The sequence below is a fragment of the Haemorhous mexicanus genome, chromosome 2 (genome assembly GCF_027477595.1).
Source record: "Haemorhous mexicanus isolate bHaeMex1 chromosome 2, bHaeMex1.pri, whole genome shotgun sequence".
Lineage (NCBI taxonomy): Eukaryota > Metazoa > Chordata > Aves > Passeriformes > Fringillidae > Haemorhous > Haemorhous mexicanus.
The window spans coordinates 35,678,836-35,702,043 of record NC_082342.1 but is presented as its reverse complement, the minus strand read 5'-3'; the positions used below and the strand labels follow the sequence as shown (position 1 = coordinate 35,702,043).

Sequence of the window (23,208 nt, the reverse complement as noted above, 5' to 3'; positions counted from 1 at the left end):
CAGGGGAGCCATTAATTTATCTGCTTTGCTTTTCATCAACAGGAGTTGACAGAGGGAGTTATGGGTTAACTGCTGTGTTTAGAGCAAGTGGCAGGTGCTGGTATCACTCAAACTAAATGAAAATATAAATATCTCTTTACCTACCCAAGAAATCAGCTTAAAACCCCCAGTGTTTAGGTTCAACCTGTTTGTAAGCCTAATGACCCAACTCGGCACTAAACGTGTTTATTGACAGCTTGAAGGCTGGGCTGCTCCAGACCCCAGCTATGTATAATTATGGAAAGAAAATTTTAAAAATGCCTTAATCATAAAAGGCACTATGCCTATTATGTCAGAAAGGAGCCTAATTTTGGAGAAAAACCTGCTCCATCAAACCCAGGCCCCCTCAAGGGTCCATGGGGGCAAATCAGCAGCTCCCAAGGTCACAGGTTGCATCTGAGAAAATTGCCAGTGTGCTCTCTTACATGTTTCTTCATAGTTTCATTTTGGCTCACCCTGAGAAGGAGATTTTCAAAAGACTCCAATTTCTTAATTTCATTCCTTTTTGTCCTCAGCGCTGGCACTTTTGGAGACTGAAATATGATGCAGTGCAGCCCATACCATAAAAATGAACATTAAAAGGTTTTGTACAGAGAGCTGAGCTTATAAAGCCCTATCTTACTCCCTGAGTGAAATGAATGGAAAATACTTCTAAGTAATTTAAAGGACTTTGGATCAGATGCACAGTTCACAAAAAGCCATGGTGGTGTAAAACTCAATGCCAGTCAGGAGATGACACAACAGATTCACTCCTCATTGGTCAGAAATATAGGGATAAGAGTAGGGATTTGTGGAATACCTTAAGATTAAGCTTATACACAGCATGATTTCCAAAGGATAAAGCAAAAAAGTAGTGAGAAAGGTCTGGGTTGTTTTTAACATTCATTTTTCCTGCAAGGGGTACCAAAAATTGCTACTGAAATAAAAGGAAAGGGAAAAAAAATGGAAAAAAGAGGAAAAAAAACCCAAGGAAGTGAAGGGAGGAAAATATGTTGGCAGTGTTTAACTGGTTTGCTTACATCAGTTTTCAACTCTTCTTGAGAACAGTATGATAAAGATAATGGAAGAGACAATAAAGTCTCAACAGAAATTCCAATTAAGGGCAGAGAAACTTTGCTCTGTAAGCAAGGAGGAGGAATAGATGAGCTGTGGACATGGAAACCCCTGAAGCCCCTTGGGGTTTCAGCATGGCAAGGCAGCTTCCATGAAGTAACAGCAGCTCTTTTGTCAAAGAATGGAGCAATACTATCTCTCAGAACCACAAAATGTACATCTGCCCATGGATGGTAGGGGCTAGTGCTGGAAAAGATGTTCTAGAATGGTTATTAGAACCCTCCAGTTCTATTGCTTGAAAACTGGTTAGAAATAAGATTTTTAGGTCAGGCAAGTTATTGCATGCAGGACCTAAAGTGGAAACAGCTCCATCTGCCAACTTAGATGATAGAAAAGAGTATCTCAATCTGTTTTCCTTCCCACCCCAGTGTATTTCCTCTTGCCTGAGCCTTGCATTTAATTGTGAAATGCCCCTATAAAACCAGATTAATATTAATCTTGCTCAAATAAAGTTGGGGTAGGCTACAAACATAAAAAGGTAAGGATTTGGCAGATAAGGGCTCTTTTTCTTTTCATTTCCAGACAATTTCCCTGATCTGCTTATGGTGTGGTTTTATGAACAGCTGCATCAGTATCCCCAGGGAGGCAGGAAGCAGCAGGGTGGCTGAGCCCTAGCAGGAGGGAACATCTCAAGTAGGGTTTGTCATCAGAAACATTGAAACAGGGAACCATTCCTCTACTGAGGTTGACATTTTCAAACCCAGGAGCCTGCACTTTTGTGAAAACAAACTTATGTTTAAAGGATTCTTGGCAATTGGATTTCCTGCAGATTTCTGCATCCAACAGATGCAAGCATTGATCCAGCTTCACTTGGGCAATGATATGTACAGTGAGACATTTGGCTTCAGGAGTGTATGACTGAGGATGTTGCTATCTCCTCTGTCTCCATCTGTACTGCTTCCTTTACAGACATAATTGCTAATAAACTAACATTTATATACTGCCTTGGAAATCATGAGCTTAAATATAGGTTTTTATTACCTCATATCCTGGCAAAATATTTCTTTCATACAAATTTCTTTTTGTAATTGAATTATCCCTTGCGATTTTTAAAACTTACAAAGTGGTTAGACCCCTGCTATTTATCATTCTTCTCTGCAAGAGTTTGCCGAGGTAGGAAGGAAATTGGTAGAAAATTTATTGCAAAAAAGTAGATAAGCATTTTACTTTACGGTTCTTTTATGTCCATGATTCCAACAAGCCTAATAATCTTTGCAAATCATTTCAGAATCCATCCTGAAACTGTATGATCTCACCTCATAAGTTTCTTGTTAGACTCCTAGATTCTCTCGGACATCTTCTTAATAGTGATATGTCTCATAAATTATTTATTGAAATGACATGCTTAAAAGCATCAAAAAAGACCTTTTACTTGGCTGTGAAACAGCTGGCAAATGGTTATATCTGTTTTTCATAAAATGGGCCCAAAAGGTAAAATGCCGTGTCCAGGATCACATAATAAATTAGTGGTACAGTAGGGCATAAGAGAAACTGGTGCTATTTCCCAGAGTCTTGCTCTTGCTTCTCAGCAGTAGACATAACTATCTCTTCATCTCAGCAACTGTTGCATGGACCAAAATGAAGATGGTTTTCTTGCTACTGAAACCCATGGTCTCCATCTTTTAAATTCTCTTATTCTTTTGACATTGGTGGAGCTGGCAACCTTTGTGCTTTGGGTGGGCTTTGTTCTTTCTTTATCATCTCCCAGAATATAGGCTTTCTAGAGATAGACAGTCACCTATGACTTCACATGAAACACTCAGGATTCAGAGACAGCCACTGAATAAGGCTCCATATGTTTTCCCAAGTGTGATCTGATAGGTCTCAGCCAAATGATAGAGGCTGTTAGTGAGTTTTGCTTTATTGTTTTTTACTTCCTAAGGCATATAAAAGATGGTGTTTGTTGCATCTATTTGAAACAAATAGTAATAATTAACATTTATATAGCACTTTCTGCTCTTTTAGCTCTACTCAAACACTAATTACTCTTGGTTTGGTGTAAACTAATGTAATCCCACTCTGTTTTGCAATCTACTTGCATCTTTTGTTGACTTAAAGCTAGTTCAATTACTTCTAATCTTTGGTCTAGCTAGTCATTAAAGGTATGACTAAGAAGAGCCATTTACATCTTCAATTGCTTTCTCTCCTCCCCAGCTCCTTTATTTGCTTTTTCTTTTTCTTCCCACAACGACTTTTTGCTGAATATTCTTTAAGATGGATTCCTTAGCATGGCAGCAAAGCTTTTTTTTATCAAAAGAGTAGGCCTTCCATCTCATTTTGTTAAATGTTATCAAAACTTGTTCTTATAAGAAAGATTTAAGAAGTCGTTCTGTTTTGTCACAGAAAATCAAATACAAGATATTTTCCTATGGCAAGCCAGAAGATTCATCACTTAGTCACTAAACTAGTGATCTTAGTATCAACAATGCAGAATTTATTTTTCAGTTTGGGCTTGGATAAACCACTTAATCTCTTATCTAGCATTTTATCAACTGAAAGATGATTGAATTTCATTATTACTGGCACAGAATCCAAGAACTCCAGTAAACAGGCTTCTGATGTGTAAACAGGGTTTGGGGTTTGTGTAGTCTGTGCCACTGACTTCCTGCGCTCTTTGATCAGGTCACCTCCTTTCTGTAGGTCTGCTCTGCCTGTAACATGGGAGAGATGAAAATGGTCTTCCTTGAAGGCTAAACCAGTAAGAAATCTGAGTTTTTGCTATGTGTTTAAAAAAAAAAAAATAAAAGTAAAAATAAATGCTGTTATTACTCTGTTAGCTTTGGGCAAGTAGAAGAGCAGCATTTTGCAAGAATAGAATAAATGTAATGTTTGATTTTTTACCTGAACTACAGTATCAGTTTTCATTACCTTATTAAGATCCCTCCTTAAGGCACCTTTCAGTCAAGTGGCATTCGTACATTTGGAAGAGTGTATTGATGTCTGTTTGGGAAGGTCATTGAATCATTGAATCATGAAGGATTTGGGTTGGAAGGGACCTTAAAGATCATCTAATGAGCAGGGACACCTTTTGCTTAATCAGGTTGCTCAAAGCCCCGGCCTGGCCTTGAACACTGCCAGGGATGGGGCAGCCACAGCTTTTGTGCCCGTGTATCACCACCCTCAGAGGGAAGAATTTCTTCCTTCTAGCTAATCTAATCTAATCCTACCCTCTGTCTGTCCGAAGTCATTCCCCTTTGTCCTATCACTCCATGCCCTTGACAAATTACCCTCTGTAGCTCTCTTGTAGCCCCTTCAGGTGCTGGAAGGTGCTGTAAGGTCTCCCTAGAGCCTTTTCTCCATATCCCTGTACATGCAGTGCTAAGATGCAACCCAGAAATCAGGTGTAAGTCCTCTTGCATGTGCTTAAAATCTCTTCCTAGAGGTGATACCCCTCCTTGTTTTTCCAATGAAGGAGCCCTTTGTTTCAGAAAAAAAACCCAAACACTTCCTATTTCTAATTTACTATTTTTACCTCTCTCTTTTTTCCCCCATAGACATTTTACTTAAGAAAAATACACTTCCTACTGCATAAGCTTATTGTGCTGTTGAAAGTGAAGGTCCGGACACAGTAGGGGTTACACTGATTAATCAATCCGTAGCATCTCTCAATGCACTCTGATTATCTCACAGAGAAGTCCTAAAAAGAATCAATTCATGAGCCCTTGCAGTATTTTTTTACAGATAATTCATATTTTAATAAACTTAGTTTGAAGCTCAACCCTTTAGGGAATTTTATCAGAACAAGAAAGCAGGTTGGTTTCTTCCCCTGCTAAAGGAAGGCAAGGAGAGATTACCCAGTACCACAGCACCTGTGACAAGAGCAGGGACATTTTCACACGTGATACCGTAGTAAAACAAGGACAGGTTGGCCTTGTGACTAATCCTACAGGAGTTTCCTGGGTTACTTGCATGAATTCAAGTAACTGGATAAGGTAGTTGTCTTTGCCTGTAGAAGAGGGATGGTAATACTTTTTCCCTACTCTGTGTGTCCTGACTGAGTAGGTGAGAGCTTCCCCCTGCTGCAGGAAGTTTTTCATCTTATTGTTCTGCAGTGTCTATATTATTAGTCTTAATAAATAGGCAGATGCAAAATAAATCTGTCCCTAGTGATACTTTTTGGGCATAATTCTAAGTATATTCCTCCAAATTCAGTTAAGCCTATGGCACTTCCTGCTATTAATGGCAGTAGTGAAAGCCAGTGCTGTCCAAAACTACTTTTCTATTGTTTTCACAGTCAAGCCAATGACAAAAAGGAGAAAAGATCTTGGAAGTTTTATACTACAGGTCTCCTTCAATTCCACCTGTCACCCTGTGAGCTGCTAAAACCCCAGGCTGCATCTGAAGGGTGTAGAACAGAGGATGCTCTGAACTCTGTTTCAAACAGGAGGTGCACATCAATGTGATACCTTTACTGAGGAGTATGGATACAGGGTGGTGGCTGCAGGCAGAAAAGGCAGACATGCTTTCTTTCCTAAAAGAGTCCCAGTCTCCATTCAGCTCTTTTCAGAAATAATGTGTAATAGCAATAAGATACGTCTGAGAGTGGGTATGAGTTCAAGGCCTCTTTTCTTATCGAAAAGGCTGAGGGCTCATCAATATTCCCATGAAAAAGACCATAAACAGTGACTTCAAATGAGAAAAGTACTTCTTCACACCACACACAGTCACACTGGGGCACTGCACGCAGGATGTGGTGAAGGCCAAAAGTATTCAGAATCAAATGGGGTTAGGCAAACTCTCAGAGGACAGATTTATGAGGGACTGTCACACCCAGTGGTCCTGCAGAGAAATTTGCTGAAGTGGATAGAGGGGAAAGACCAACCTTGATTCCTAAATCACTGTTCACAGCCACTGTCCCCTTTTTCTCTCCGAAATTGACTGCATCCAATCCATAAAGGGGTAATAAAGGTGGAGAGTTTCCTTGTTCAATTTATTGACAGGGAAGTAGGGATACAGGGCTAGTGTATCTAAGCATGGGAATTCACTTACCTAATTGTGGAATAAAGAGGTTGAATGGCACAATGTGTGCATGGGAATTGTCTTGGGATTGTTGCTACATTTTCATTTGAGTCCCAATTTAATTACAAAGACTTCCTGTAGGCCACCACAGAACACTGAGAATTAGACACGAAGCTTACCCAGGACTGGGTATAAGGCTTAACACCCTGAGTGAGTCCTGTACCAGGCTTTTCTTACTGTCTCAGAGATGAGACTCTGGCACAGGGAGCCCAGGGGAACTGTAGGTGCCCCATCCCTGGAAGTGTTCATGGACAGGTTGGAAAGGGCAACGTGGTCTAGTGAAAGATGTCCCTGCCCATGGAAGGGAATTAAAAGTAGATCTTTAAAGTCCCTTCCAACACAAAGACATCTTATGTGTTGTCATGGAATCCATTCTAGAGTTCTATGACTAGGAATTATATTTTTGTTTGTTGGTTCATTTGTTTGTTTATTTAAAAACAAACAAACAAAAACCAACCCCAGGCTATTGTGGAGGGATAGAATGTAAGAAAATAGTGCAGAAGGTAGTCTCACACCTGAAGAGCTGCAGCTGTACTAATCACCAAAGATTAGGAACAGGCCTGCCCTTAATAGGCCACAGCTGTGCCCAATAAGAAGTGTGCTACAAAAGAGTGGCTTAGCTGGTTGAGAGGGGAGATGGAGTTTGTTGGCTGTGCTGGGAAGAGAGTTGGAGGTCTTGGCTGTGAGGAAGAAGGAGTCAGTGCTGTGAGGAGCTGCCCATGAGAAATCACTGAGAAGGCATGAGAGGTTTGCAATATGATGACAACAGGCTATGTTTCTCTTTTCTGGAAAAAAAAAGAAAAATTCTCCCAAACAGATTGAGAAAGGCTATGCCAAGGGCTTTCACCTAGGAGGCTTGAGGAACATTCAAAACTTTGTCCTGACTCAGATGAAGGACATAAGTTTTAGCTTCCTGTATCATCCCAGGCAAGAGTCCAAATTAGCAAAATGTGGGTGATGGAGAAAGAATAAGAATACTTTTAGTGAATACCACCATTTTATGTCACCAGTTCTTAGTCACTCCTGAGAGTGGCTGATAAATGTGCTGGTTTCACATGGGGTTTGGATGTATGGCACATCATACACCCAAACCTTGAGTCTGACAAAGACAGGAAAAGTTTGTAGGCTGATCATAAAAGAGTGTACATGGTCAGGCTGTATCTTTCAGCATTTATTATTTAAATGCCATTATGCACTCTCTATTAAATTGAGATTCTGAAGAAAACCCACTTCATCCAAGAATGGCTAATAGACTCATGATGAGAATTTCAGTATAAAACTAATTTTTTTCCAAAGTAACTTTTGTTTTGGAGTAAGCCAGAGTAGGGTTCTGATGGCTGCAACTGCAGACTGCTTATAGTTGACAAAAATTATTCAAAAGAATTTTTAACTTCAGGCTGTAAAATCTTTCACTAGCACAGGTTAAATGTTCCAGCCCATGGCACAAGACTTAGGGAGCTGCAAACCAGAAATAATTGAGATAATTGCATTCTAGTCTCCTCCATGTTTTCCCGCCACTACTGTTTCAAGCTCTCCTGGGCCTCCAGCTTAATGCAGTTTTAGATTTGTTCATGCAAAGGTCACAAACCACATCTTTTGGACAAGGCATTACCAACTGTCTAGCAAGTCTCTTACCAGCAGAAGAAAGGTTTAGTGGTTGAGACCAGAAAAGGGAGGTTTTGTTACTTTCTTTGAGTACTGGATTGAAGCCAAGCAGTATTAATTCAACTCTTCATTCTCCTTCTCTCTTGTGCCTGCTTCTTTCCTAAGTCTTTGCCAAAAATGTGAGAGGATGTTAACCTATAGCTTAATTTATTTCCTATGAAGATCTCATGGGATTTGAACCTGTGTTATAAATATGAAGCTTAAGGTTTAATAAAAAACCCAGGAATCCTTCATGTTATGGAAGAATCTCCCATTTCCCATGATAAATGGTATCACACTGTTTAAGCCACAGTAGTGTATTTGCTAAGATCAGATGATTGCTGACTCTGATCACCAAGCAGTACAAATTTGATTTGAATAACCCCTGAGTACATGCTGGAGTATTTGCTGAATGCATCAGAAAGAACATTCACCACTATATTTATGCCAGGTTTGTGCTTTAGATGAGGTAGAATGGGAGGCAATATCTTAGACAATTTTTGTTTGACAAATAAAAATGATCAAATAAGATTTCTCCGATTTGGTATTTTGTGTAAAGAAGGCCAGGTTTTTTGAAGGTCAGGTTGGATGGGGCTCTAAACAACCTGAACTAGTGTGTAGCATTCCTGCCTGTGGCAGTGAGGTTGGAACTAGATGATCTTTAAAGTTCCCTCCAGCCCAAGCCTTTCCAGGAGCCTATGAAATCACAATAAGGAGACTTGAACAAGGCATTTCATCCTCACGGAAGTGGTAGGACTGCCACAGTGGACTGCCTTCTTTCAAATATGATGTAAAATACCAGGTGATGACTTAATTTGGTGTAGGATATTAATAATCACAGACACAAAGTCATTTAATCATCTGAACTCACAACTTTTTTGATTGCAGCTTAGGGTCCTGAGTTGGAACTAATTTCCCAAATAATATTGCTGGTTTGCCCCCAGTATCTGTTGGTGTCTTTGAGAAAATTTATATAGAAAGTGAAAATCTGTCTCCCTTTTGACTCTGAGTGGGTTTTTCATCACTCACCATGGGATTTCATAGGTCAGATAAAACTGCAATTGTCCATGCTCCACAGTCCTTTTGATGGAAGGACACTACAGAACATGAAAGAGCATCTTGTTAATAATGCCTGATGTTCATGCTTCTGTTCCCCAACAAAGATTTCAGGCATTCATTGGCCTGAAAGTTTTAAAATTAATTATTCTACTATGCTTATGTGGCTTGGTTCTCAAAAAATCAAGAGCTCAGTATCGGACTCAGCCTTGGAGATGAAGCTGCTGCCCTCAGTTGTGTTCTTTTCTTCTTGTACCGCCTTAAGCAATTCACTCTGGCTTCCCGTGGCTCATCTCTTCCTCTATAAAGTGAAAGAAAGGATACTTGCTCACTACTTACCAGCTTTAGGTCTTAGTTAATGATTCAATTTGTGGAGCCCAAAGAAGGGAATATAAAATTAGGCTTGCTGCTCAGCATCCTATGGCTGTGCTCATTCTACAAAGGGCAGCAGCAATAAAAAAATAGAGAAAATATTGCCCTAAGCAGTGAAATGAGATCAAGTTAAAGAAGACAAAAAGCATGCCCTACCAAGTAAAATAATGCCATTTCTGCATAGGCAGTTTTGCAGAGGAAAACAAATGAGAAGTGAAAAGTAGTCCTTTTGCTTCCTTCAGCACAAAGGTGGAGGTGGAATCAACCCACCAGAACTCATGCTCATGTTTTCTTGCAGACAAGATATTTCACTCTTCCAGCATTCTCATCACTCTGTTGCCATAACTATATGGGAAGTACATAAAGCTATCTGTACTGTTTAAACCCTCACATTTTGACAGAAAATTGGATGATATGACATGCTGCCTTCCAGAACAGGCGCTGTCTATCACCTTGCTGCTAATCTCTGTGATTAGTGACCTGCAATGTAAGTCAGCTATCAAAGACCACCTGTCCTTTTTGCTATAAGCGCCTCCCAGCATATCACTTTGTGGTGTCACACTCCCTTGTATGGTTTTTTGATTGATGCAAGTTTCTCTTTTGGGCAGTGACTCAGAAAATAAATCATACCCCTTGCCATTCATTGAGTGCGATTCTGCAGCACAAAGCCGGTGTGGTTAATCAAAGCTCCAAAGAGCAACAAAAACCAACAGAGCTGAGAATGAGGAGGAGAGATATAAAGGATAAAATATCATAAAAAGGATTGTTTGGGAGCCAACCAAAGCAAAAGCAAAATAAAAAGTGCTGCAAATAAGCATTATGTTTGCTGCACTACTGCACCAGAACCAGAAAGCTGATTTTTTTGCTCCACTCCCTGACACATGTGCAGGGATGTGAGAAGAGTCCCACACTCCTGAAAAATATAACTATATCAAGGAATCTGATTTTACAGGCTTTTACTTCTAAGTAACCCTTTCTAGGGTCAGTGGGATTTTTCTGAGTAGAATAAGTAAAGACAGAAATATGCTTCTGTTGTGAGCTGTACTGCAGACCAGTTTGTGGTCCAGCTGGGATTGGACCCCCATACACAGAAGGCTGCCAAAAATAGGAATGGCCATTGCAACTAATTGACCTTAAAGTGAAATTTTTAAAAAGGAAAAAAAGATAAAATTTTATATGTTATGCAGACCGCAGTCTGATGAAAGAAACAAACAGAACTAGAAACACTGCATTATGGGACAAGAAAGCCCTGTCCAAATATAAATGACTCAGAGCAGAAGGGTTTTGTGCTTTTATAGAAGGAAAATGAACACGGAAATGGAAAGGTCTGTATTAGAAAGCCTGTTTTTTTACATCCAGTCCAGCAAGTTTATGGAAGCTTTTAAAATTATGAGGAGCAATCATGAGCTAAAGACGGAAAGAAACTGGTGGTTGAGTATGTAATTGAGACGAGTGTGATTCTTTGTGTTTGTCATGTGCCAGAGAAGTCAGGAAAAATGTTAGGTGTTGATGGCACTGATGAAATTGCAGCAGAAGTACAATCTAGACACAAGGAGTAGCAGAAAAAAAAAAATCTACCACAGAAAAGCTATGAGGCAAACTCTCTGACAACACAACTCTGTTGAAAGTAAGGTATCTAAACCATCTGGGAATTGGGCTATAAAACTGAGATGACAAGAACTGCATGTCCATGGAAAAGTGCTGGAAACTTACTTAAGTCAGGTAAATGCAACAGTTCAGTCTTTCAAAATAGCTTTAAAAAAATCTTCATTATATTTTATGGAGGTAACCTTTCTATTTGGAAAGTCAACCCAAGTTGTGAGGGAGAGAGAAATAAAAAGTTGAGAAGAGTTAAATTTATAAAGACATCAATGAGTTGGGAATAGAAACACTGTTACAGAGGAATGTGCATATGGATGGTGCAAATTTACAGGGCTATTTTTGATGAACTGTAGGAGAATTTTCAGCTTTTCAGCACCTTTCCTAACAAAAAGAAAACCCTTCATCTGGTGGGAATTCAGTCAATTTCCTTATGTTTTTTTGTCATTTCCTAAGTTGCAAGGTTACTAATGGTAATTACAGACCCTGTTTGTACCTTGTGGGTCTAGCAGTGAAAAAAGGTTTCCTTGGCACATGTTGCTCTCCTGCTAGAGGGTTTTTAAATGACCAGCCCTAGGTAGGAATTGCTACAATGCTCGGGAGCAGACAGAAACCACCTTTCCTCATTTCTTTCTTAGAGAGTAACCACTTCTCACTCACATTCTGCTATCTTCATCCCCATAACAATAAACCACAATTTCAGGGTTCATTATAGTGGCTCACAATACTGGGCTTTTGTGAAGGAGCCTGTTTTAAGGTGTTATATTCAAAAGTATAACAAACCTGCTCCTTCTAAGGTTTTCATACAGAGATGCTATAAAGGAGACAAACGGATTCAATAACAAGTGTAAAAAATGTCACAATTTTTCAAGCCAAAAATTTTTTTTTTTTTAAAAGGGGAGATGACAGTGCACTGAAAGGCAATCAGATGCTCTATTTTTTTCCTGTGTGAAAGCACCAATATGTTTGATTCAATGCAAAAAAAAAACCAAAAAAACAAACAAAAAAAAACAAACAAAAAACTCCCAATATTTGTTAGATCTCTTTCATGCTTCTATTGTTTTATAGCACAATTCAATCTCCTTCACTATTGCTTCTACATTCAGGCCTTAGTTTTGTACCCTTACTCTGCTATACTTTTAACATGTCAGTTTTGGCTGGTGAGTAATCCCATTTGCATTCACTGTATTGCATTTACCTGAATGAATTTAAGTCAATTAGTTCAGTGGGTTTAAAAACATGTTTGAAGTCAAAGTGGTGCTCAAGTCTCTGTGGATGACTTAGATAAAGCTTTTTAAAGACTCTCCTCCTTTCCCCTCTCCCCCCCGAAGTGTTCAATAGTTTTTATGCATTTTGCTGACAAACAGAATGTATGAACTTGGTCTGCGACCATCTATGGAATAGACTAGGGACAATGGATTTTTTTTTTCTTATAGTAGAGCCTTAATTCCAAGGAAGAATGCTACAGAAGCCATACAAGGTGTTGGAATTGGGGTGTGTCATTGCAAAGTTGGTTTTGGATGTTTTTTTGGGGCTAAAACCCTTTAGCAGTTTTATCACAATCAGAATTGCAGAAATAGGAGTGTGTCATGGTTTAACCTCATGAGAGTCCCAAGAGTGTAACTCTGCTTCTTCTTTGCCCAGCTGCCTGTTTACCCTTCCTGTCATTCTTGTTTCCTCCTGCAGTCTCTCTTCAACTCCAGTATTTTTTTAGTTGTGCTTGTGCCAGACAGCTTTTCAAGCAAGAAGTTAATAATAAAATGCTGTCTTCGGGCTTCAGTATTACTATTATGATTTATATGTTATCAGAACCTGTGCTAGGAGTCTTGCATCCTTCACACATCCTTCATTTAAAACTGACAAACGCATCCTTCATTTAAAACTCCCCAGTTTTAAAACCCACAAATGCTACATTACACCACATCCCTTTAAACTGACCTACAAAGCTCGTAGCACATCTGTCCTCAGCTACTGCACCACAGCTGTGTGAGGGCAGATGTAGATGAGGTATTAGGAAGAAATTCTTCCCTGTAAGGGCGGTGAGGCACTGGCACAGGTTGCCCAGAGAAGCTGTGGCTGCCCCATCCCTGGCAGTGTTCAAGGCCAGGCTGGATGAGGCTTTGAGCAACCTGGTCTGGTGGAGGCTGTTGCTATCCATGGCAGGGAGTTGGAATTTGATGATCTTCAAGTTTCCTTTCAACCCAAACCGTTCTAGGATTCTATGATTCTCTGAAATCCAGGACACAGCATCTGAAGCAAGTCTAGGATCTGAGTCATGGACGAGTAAGATTTCATTAGCACATTCAGGGTTTAGCTTTTCAAGAACGAAATGCCAACAGAATGTGATTCAGCTTTTGCCATATATTTCCATATGTATTTGCTATCAAAAAGACCAAGAACTGATAGCTTCTTTCTGAACTTTTAGCTTTCTGGTTTTAAATGCTGATGGTAAACAACAATATCCTGGGGTGGCATTTAGAGAATCAACTTCTGTTCTTTAGCAGTCAAGAGGATTCAGTTTCTGAGAAGCTCAGCTCATAATTACAGATTTTCCATGTTTGGTTTGTGTATTTTATCATTATTTTTCCTCATAAACAAGTTTAGATATTAAAAAACATATTTTCCCATCTCGATGGAAGCCATTGCCTTTATTAAATGTGACAGAAAACACAGGAAAAATAAACTTGAAGTGAAAATACCATTTATTAGTTATTTTGACAAAAATACTTTTAATACATTTTATTTCTGATATCTGTTTTCTCTGTGTGCAGATATGTACGCTTGTATTGCAGTGCATATATACATTGATTTTTCCACAGAAATAAATCCCAGGCCATGTTGTTACATGAAGCAGAACACTATCATTTATTTACACTTCTCAGCTCTGCTTAAGTTCTAATATATTTCCAGCTGAGTAAAGATGAGCCCTCTGAAAAGAAAGAAATTTTTTATGCAATTTCCATCCACATGTCATTCCTTCATCCTTCCTTTCTCCCTCCCCCTTCCTACTTGCCTTCTTATACCATCTCGGTCTTTTGTTCATACATTCTAACCTCATGATCTATGGAAACATTTTTAAAGCCATAGGACAGCGTTTTTCCAAAGCCCTCCAGTTGCCCAAATAGAGACATTTCAGCATTACCCCATTTCCCAGAAATTAGGTGACTGATGAATACATGCCTCCTCGAGGTGTCTGAATCACTTCCTATGGAATGAAGACACACAATATCACAATCAGTTTCAAATTCCCAAGTGTATGTCTAGTTCAGACAGATGCAGGTTGCTGCATATATGTATCCTGTTAGCAGTGGCAATTATTAAATGAGTCACACATAATTGAGACTTTCTTTTTATTGGTAATTGTTATAAGAGGGTTTTTCTGCAATCCATTAAGTAACATCCCTTTTCTTCAGTGTAAGAATGTATAAAGAGGGCAAATTAGCCGTTGAGTGCCCAAAGGCATAACATTTTTTAATTCTCCCTTTCAGGTTATTCCAATCTGACCGCCACACAGACGTCATTATTTTAATGTTGAATACTCAGACAAGGGTGCCATGGATGTAAAGGAAAGGAAGCCGTATCGATCTCTGACTCGGCGCCGTGACACTGAGCGCCGCTACACCAGCTCTTCAGCCGAGAGTGAGGACAGCAAGGCACCCCAGAAGTCCTACAGCTCCAGTGAGACCTTGAAGGCTTATGATCAAGACTCCAGGCTGACCTACAGCAATCGGGTCAAAGACATGGTGCACCAGGAGGCTGATGAATTCTGCCGAGCAGGTGGGTACTTTTCAGCAGATGAAACTGCAAGCAGCAAGAGGGAATCAGCTGAGAGCCAGAGTTGGGTGGGAGGCTACCTTTGAAAGACTCTGAGGCCAAAAGCAAGATGTAAGAGAGATTTAAAGAGAGCAGCAGAGATCACCTTCATTGTATTGCACATGACACTGTGTGCAGCCCATTATCCTTAAGGGGCCTACCCAATCCCAGGTTCAGTAGCACTTACTAAGACACATTTTCTGCCTTAGTTTTTCTGTCTGCAGCAGCACTTTGCCACTTCCCACCATGAGACTAGAACCCCCTGTGCACATGCTGTATGGTACTGACGTGGCATGGAATGTTCCTGCCTGCTCAGGAGACCTTTCACTGTGTCACATGTCTGCTCTGTCATGAAGGAAGCCAGTGAAGATGCCGAGGCAGGAGGCAACCAGTGGAGAGTGTAACTTTCCACACTGTCCATCTGGTCTACAGCAAAACCCAAGAATCCTGGAAGAAAGGAGACACCTGAGGTACAGATGGAATGACTCCCCTTGGCATTGTATACGGCCTGCAGGCTTTAGGTTTGCCTTGGGGACATGCTTCAGTGTTAAAGGAGTAAGGAACCTCTTTAGGACTTACAGGAGCACATTTAGTGAATCTGAGTCCCGGTATCTGTGAAGATGTGGAGTTTCAAGAGTCACCACAGACTCCACAGTTCTAACAGAAATTCCATATACCCTGAAGTCAGTGCAGTTACAGTTTTCACTGCTGTTATTGCCTGTATGAGGTAGATTTCTGTACCCTACTATAAGACTCGTCTTCATCTTTCTGTAGAGATGTAGTTCAGATTCCAACCAGGACTTCACATAAATTGTTTTTAGAAGTCCACCAAGAAAAGCATAAAGTGGTAAAGTGAGTCAAATAGAGTAGGCAGCATTCCAGAAAAAGAACATAAACTAGCTGACCCAGAGTACTCTGAGCACATCCTCTGCAATTTAGAGAAGCTGATTCCACAAAAGGAGTGCATATAATTGCATTCATTAAACGTGGGGGCTGCTTGATTTCTCCTCAGAAATCATGCATATGTGATTTTGGTGCAAGACTCATCTTCAAGGCAGACGCAAGCAAAATGATTTGCTGAAGTATCTTCATGCATATGGCTTTGGTGTTTGAGTTTCAGAATACCTGCAACTGGGAATAATCAAGGGCCAATAGCTGATGTAAGTAGCACTGTGACATCACGAAAGCTGTTTCCCTCTTAGCAACTCCGAAGTACTTCATCCTCTCTAAGGAATGTATGACATTATAAAGAAAAGGAAACTTTTTAGGTCATTGCATTTTCTTACTTCATACAATATATTCACCATGCAGGATAGATGTGAATTAGTCCAGGTCAGCGGTTTTCAACTTGGAGGTCCATGAGGCCATGCAGATCTATAGACTTCTCCTAAGAAGTCCACAAAACATTACTTTTCTTGAAAATCCAGTCTGTTTACAGGGAGTATAATTTTTCTATACACAAGCTCATGCTTCCCTATGAAAATTTTGAAGGTACTGAGAAATAGTAAAAATGACTGGTCAAAGTAGCTGAAATTCATTGAAAAGCTAAGATTAACCATGTCAGAGCACCAGTTCTGTTTCTGATATAACTCTCACAAGTGGCTCAACTTAAAGCTTTCTCCCAGTTTATCCTGTCAGTCCCAAAACTGGCCTGAAGAGTGTTAACAATCATCCCAGACTTTCTGTGCCACATTTTCCACTGGCAGTAAGCCATGAATGGACCTCCCTTTGTGATGCTGCCTGGCATCAGGCCAACTGAAACCAAGCCTTATTAGCCTGCTTGACATCAACAAGGCAAAGTGAATTTCTCTTCTGCATTGGTTTGGAAGGCAGAGGAGGGAAACATTTCAAATTGACCAAATAAATTCAGTAAATAAACAAGTCAGCATTTAAATGGTTTTAGCTAGAGTGAGTGTCAGCAAATGTGCAAGTCAGCACAGGAGAAAATAGACCAGATCTGAATTAAAAAGTCTTGGATATTTATTATCCTCCTTTTATTGACTTGAGTTCTTCCAGCTTAAAAGGCAACTGTGAGCATAGAATATGAAAATCAATGCATCTGCTTCTGTTTATTGCAAATAAATTTGATTTTGAGTTAATTGTAGCAGTCATTTTTCATAATTTATGAGCTGCTGTTGCTGGAGAACATCGGTCATGCTGCACATTGATGTGCCTGATGATGCTGAGTGTGGCTTCTTTCAGGCGAAGGTGGAACTTGGCATCACTGACTCAGACACACAAGGAAAACCAAAAGATATTTTTCAGTACTCCACAAGGGATGGTTTAGAAAAGCATGGCCTTACACGTAAGTCAAAACTAGAACAGAAGAGCAAGGTCTCTGGGGATATACTGCTTCCTAGCATTTATAACTTAGGTCAGGTTTATTTGCTTCCTTATGCCATGAGAATGTAGAGGACAATCTCTCAAACCACTTTGTAATTATGTTAAATGGATTACTTTGCCACAAGCTTGCATTGTGCTCCTCAATCAAGGGTCAGACAGAGGTGTGAGCCCCAAGCAACCTTTTCTGTCCACTCTGTCTGAAAGCTTTAATCTTGTTTGGTCAATTTCAAAGGTGTGAAGTTCATGAATCCTTTATGCAGTTGGAGTGTTGTCAGCTGCAGATCCGTTACCAGCTAAACCTGAATTTTCTCCTGCCATCAAACAGCTCCTTCTCTGAGCTATACAAGAAAATGTTGTCTAGTCCCACTATTCACCTTGCATTCAGATATATCCTCTCTGTTCACTGTGAGCTATAAAGTCAACTGAATGAAAAAATGTGGTAAAATAGCATCTACTTTCAGCCACCTGTCATCTGATGCATGCATGCTCTCGTAGGAGAGACCTTCCCCAGTCATCAGGGTTCAAGGACAAGCTAGGGTGTTTCCACAAGTATGAAACCATACTCTGGAAAAGTAGAAAACTGACTATTTCTTTTGGATACACATTTTCTACCATATGATATTTGACATTAACAAATAGAAATGTGAGAAAAAACACACAATTGTGGGGTCTTGAGAAAGGAGAAAATGGTAATTCAGTTTTGGATACAACCTTGAGATCCCGACTTGATGAACAGATTTCAATAATGAGTAGTTATGAACGTCAGTGTTCAAAGGAAGGTTTCTGCCTGAAATTTCCTGGAGAGTGTGCATTGAGATTTATCTTGTTGAAATATGCCTTAGCTGAAAACTGCTCAGTTCTTTAATCCATCCAAGGCATAGCATAACAGAAGCAGGGGTGCATTGAGCTGTATAAATGCACTGTGCAGCTAAAGGCACTCATGGGTGGCCAAAATCTTTTCAAGATATTCAAGGTTGAAAAATAAATGCATGCATTAATAAATAAATGTGGATTAAAATTGCTCTCCCCAGCCTCTTTGTGGAACTTTCCAAACAAAGTGGGCTAATATTTGAAGCCTTATTCGCATCAATTCAGTCTGATTTTGAAGCTCTGCAGGTAACTACACATGGAGTCAAGAGTCACTTTTCAGGTCATATTTTTAGTCAGCTAAACAATTGCATCTATTTGTGGCCAAATAACCTCTGCTGTGACTCTATCAGAATGAATAGTTAAATGTGAGTCAAGGTGTGAGTGGTCAGCACAGGGAAAGTGAAATTGCCAAAGGAAATTTAAATTCCCAGTATGTGATTTCAGGGATTTCAATCAGCAGAACTCACTCAAATTGCCTATTGTAGGGAAGTTGTCAGGTGTATGGTTGGACATACACCTGACAGCATACATCATTGCACCCCTCATTTTGCTTTTCTCACAAGACTACTTTTTGCTTCTCCTAAAGTATTGCACCATTTCTACACCCGTTTTTGCTTTCAAACCTGATGATTTCATTGAACATGCCCTGAATTTTTGTCAGGTTCTATAAGCAGGAATCCAGCCGCTTTTTAGTCCTGGCATGTTTGAAAAGATGTTCTCGTGAGGTGGGAACTGGTGTCTTCTCCCAATTAACAAGCAATAGGACAACAGGAAATGGCCTTGAGTGACACCAAGGGGGGGTTGAGATTGGCTATTACAAAAAATTTCTTTAGTGGAAGAGTGGTCAAGGATTGGAACAGGCTGCCTATAGAAGTGGAGGAATCGCTGTCTCTGGAATTGTTATAAAAAAAAGTGTAGATAAGATGCTTAGACATTGTCTCGTGGTGGACTTGGACATGCTGAGTAGTGGTTGCACTCGATGATCTTAAAACGTTAATGATTCTATGATTCTGTGGTCTCTTGGTCTCATACTGAGCAAGACCACAGAAGAAAGGTATCTTTGGTATCATGTTGCTGTGTGTTACTGTGACACTGCTGTGCCCCACATGAAGGTAGAGGATGAACACTTCAGCTCTGACTTGTGCTACATGGCACCATGCCCTATTAAAGAATAACTTGGCTGGTGCGTTTTTCTCACAGGAGCCAACTTTTCTTTGCGAGAACTGGGACTTGAAGATGTGACACCCACACACGGGGCTTTGTACCGGACTGACATCGGGCTGCCGCACTGTGGCTACTCCATCAGCGCCGGCTCGGATGCTGACACAGAAGCAGATGTGGTCGTGTCACCCGAGCACCCAGTGAGGCTCTGGGGACGCAACACCAAGTCTGGGCGCAGCTCCTGCTTGTCAAGCCGGGCCAACTCCAACCTCACCCTCACCGACACGGAGCATGAGAATACTGAAACAGGTAAGTGGTGACAATGCATGCAAGTGTCAGCCTCGAACTCTATAAGGAATGTCTCTTCTTACTACTCCACCTTAATCTTCCTTAGGTTTAATGATGGGTTTTTTTATCAGACTCCATGAAAACACTCTTCTAACAGCCCCAGTCGTGGCCTTTTTACTGTCCTACAGAGTCTTTGTTAATGAACTGCTGGAGAAGCTCCTACTTATTTATCACTGCGACAGAGATCATTAAATAGCTGTAATACTCTCCCTGTTTTTGCAGCAACCTTTCAGAGGGAAAGCATTTAAATCTCCCCTCCTCTGGCCAGTGCTACTCTTATCTTTGCTCAGATTTTCTGGGCAGATAATTTTCTTCTCTTCCTTGCTGGTTCCTTGACAGGGGCCGCTTCATTTATGTAAATTGGCTGACTGCTCTCTGAAGGAAAACAATGGCGAAATATTTTTAGAAGCCTTTTTCTTTGTGTGAAATAAAATAAAAGCTGAAGGTCACAGATTTTTTTTATCTCTGTAACTTTGTGTCCCCAGCTGCGAGGGTTCCTGCATGCCTTTTGTAGGTCTGCGAACCTTTTGGTCAGCAGTTCTGCCAGGCAGTGTAGGAGAAGGAGAGGGGACTTTGATTCAATTGCAACTTGACCCAGGAGTTCATCCAGTCCTATATGCCTTTGCACCTTTAATTCAATTATAGCACAGCCTGCTTCTTGATATAGCTGCTGCGTACAAGTCATCGGGCACTTGTGCTCGGCACAGAAAACTCATGTGAAATGACTGTATCACTTGTTCTTTTCATGCTTTTTGCCACAGTATTATAGTGACAAATGATGATAAGTTTTCCTCTGGAAGCCATGACAGTGAGACATACACCACCCACATGATTTTATGTTTAACTCCAACAAAATTACAGTTGAAGCTTATTAAGTTTCTACTCAGAGATAATGATATATTAGGCAGAGTTCAAAGATAAATGGCCTTCTGTTCAAAGGATGTACAGAAGAATCTTTTAAAATTATCTTTACCATACTTTCTTAAGATTCTTAGTGCAGACACACAGTGCCAGGTTACGTTGTTTTCTGTCTGATCCTTGTGTTTTGATGAAAAAATCAGAGGGATCATCAGGGTCAATTAAATTTTGCACACTCACAAGAAATTGCTAGAAAACAGCCAAAAGCAAGCACCTTGTGCTTCCATCCCATTTTCCCCTATCCAGGCTCTCTTTTGTGCTTTCCATGTGATGTGTGAGCAGCTGCGATGCTATCTCATACATTGTTGTACATTTTTTCTTTCCATGCCTAGTAAGAAAAACAGTATACAGAATTTTAGGTTGTTGGATTTTTTCCTCTCTTTGGTCTTAGCAGAGAAGAATTGCATTATGTTTGGGGGTCTTTTTCCCTGCTCTCTACACCTACAAATGCAACTTTATACCTACAGATCACTTTCAAATGAAACTATATTAGAAGCAGCACATTAGCAACTTCATGTGCCTTGAAAGGCTTTACTGAAAGTAATCACAGAGGGTATAGGACTCATATCAGGTTGGAGACAGCCTTCAATTCCTCTTTCCTTAGGTTTAATGGCACATTAACCATTTGTTGAACCATCTCTTCATAGCAACTAGAAAAAGGGAAACCAGAGGTGGTGAACATACAATGCTTTATAAATGTAGGTGTTTCCTTGGAGCCTAGGCATTTTCAGTCTTAGATGTTGGGTGTTTTGAATGAGAAAGGCTATATCATACTAAAACCAAAAGCCTCAGTAGCACAAATAAAACATAGATTGCTGTGGTGTCAAGTATGTAATAGTATTGTCCATACTGACAAAAAAGAGGTGGTGGAACTTGAAGGAAAATATTAAGATCCAAACTGTGCTGGTGATGAGCTTCATCTGATGCTTAGACTTTCCTGGGAAGATGTCATAGACATCAGACCGTATTCAGGTCAGAAAAACTGGTTCAAAATTGAAAAAAGTTCACTTTAATTTAGGGACTGCGGTTGAATTGGTGGTATAAACATATCCAAACAAATGTTGCAAGGTAGAAAGAAAAGAAGGTTAGGGACAGGTCTTTCAAGTAGCCAGAATTTGAGCATTTTCTTTTGTAATTCCTTGGCACAGATAAAGGTGTGAGAAACCTTTGTGCACAAACTCCTCACAGCCTGAGACTACTGTAGGAGCAAATGAAGTCTGAGATCCTCTCAGAAGCTTTTTCTGCTGAACATAAAGGCTTTTCCTCTGTCTGCACTCCATATAAGTAGTGTTTCTCTGGGCTGCTAGCTATCACACATGCTATTTTGAGAAATCTTAAATTTATAGAAGAAACATTTTCGAGAAGACATGAAATTTTGCTAATGGCAATGTAAAGTAACATAATGCTATGACTCAGTTTACAGGATGCCTTTATGAGCCAATATTAATTGTTGACAGTATTGATAGAAGTTATAGCCTTTAGCGGAAGTCAATATGGACTTTATGAACCTGCCATCAATAGAAGAGTTTATGGGGCTCATTAAACCAACTTCTCCAATGAAGGTCAAAGTCAGCAGTTTTTACGCTGTTCATTATTTATCTAAAATAAATAATCATAATTTACTTCTGATGTTTGTAAATCCAAAGTTGTCAAAGCATGATTCTGCCAAAACATTTATTGTGTTCCTAGAAAAGGAGAGGAATCACTTGAAAAGTAGGTTTGTTTTTATTTCAGGAGTGGTGATGCCTTAAAGGAACAGATATGCTGCTCAGAAAGGACAGTCACAGTCCATCCCTGTCCTTAGGGAGCCTATGAAGTGCTCTGGCATATTGTAGTCTATAGATCACTTGAACAGGGAGCTGGCATGGAAAGCCATCCATAGCTTTATTTAAACTGTTATGAGGTTTTCACAGAATCCCAGAATGGTTCGGGTTGGAAGGAACCTTAAAAAACACTAGTTCCAAGCCTCTGCCCTGAGTAGGGACACCTTCATTAGGTTGAATGCTTCTAGGAGGCTGAATGCTTTTACTAAGTTAAGAGTTTGTTTCACTAAAGAGTTGAGTTATAACTCTGGCATTGCCCTGAGCTCACATCCTGCCCACTCAAACAGCCACGATGGCTTCCCTTCCAGTAGACAGTGCATTTCACTTGACCTTTGCACAGTCACTTTGCACAGTGAGGGGACAGAGGCACAGCTCAAGTTGCTGCATCTTGCATGGGGACAGTGCCATCATTCTGTATTGCTGATGTAGCAGGCACTTTATATGGTTCAAGGGGTTTTCTGCAGCATGGTCATGATCTGAACTGGAACTGTGAACTCCCATTAACAGTTCAGAACCAAGCACAGAGGGAGTCTGGTTCCTGGAAGTCTAGGAGATTTTAGGAGAACTTCTTTCCTATAGTAGATTGCACTATTTCTCAGAAAGACTGATTCAAGCAAAAGAAGTTCCTGAAGTGGTCATTTGGAGTGAAGCCTGGAGTTTCCTGGCGGTACCTTAGCTAACCCCGAACAGGATTTGTACTGAGCCAGCAATTGTTTACCATAGAGAAGGGCACATTGAAGAAAAACGAGGTAATAGTCTTCCAGAAATTGGCTTATTTTTCAGCAATTTAGTCACATAAAAAAAAAAAAAAAACACCCAAAAAACTTCTAATCATAAGAACATCATTATAAAAATACAGTACCACAGGATAATTTAAACTGAAAGGCATTGCTGAAAGTCTCTGGTCCCTCTCCTGCTTAAAGCAGGGCTAAGTTGGAGGTCAGGTTGGGTCACTCAGGGTTTTTTCAGCTGCAATTTAAGTATCTATCAGAATGGAGAGGCCGCAGCCTCTGTATCCTGGTTCTGCAGGTGACCACGTTTGCTGCGAACAACTTTTTTTCTAAGAGCTGGTATGGATTTCAACTGCAAC

General features: G+C 40.2%; 1 protein-coding gene across 2 annotated transcripts in view; it reads left to right on the top strand.

The window, feature by feature from the left end:
• The window catches only part of TENM4 (teneurin transmembrane protein 4), a 600,039-nt gene that overhangs the window by 237,926 nt on the left and 338,905 nt on the right, over positions 1 to 23,208 (top strand). For both annotated transcript variants that reach the window (XM_059838450.1, XM_059838449.1), the window contains 2 exons: positions 14,331 to 14,619; positions 19,069 to 19,338. In XM_059838450.1, coding sequence (XP_059694433.1) covers positions 14,397 to 14,619; positions 19,069 to 19,338 — 493 coding nt within the window. In that variant the 5' untranslated portion in view covers positions 14,331 to 14,396. The remainder of the gene's footprint in view (positions 1 to 14,330; positions 14,620 to 19,068; positions 19,339 to 23,208) is intronic.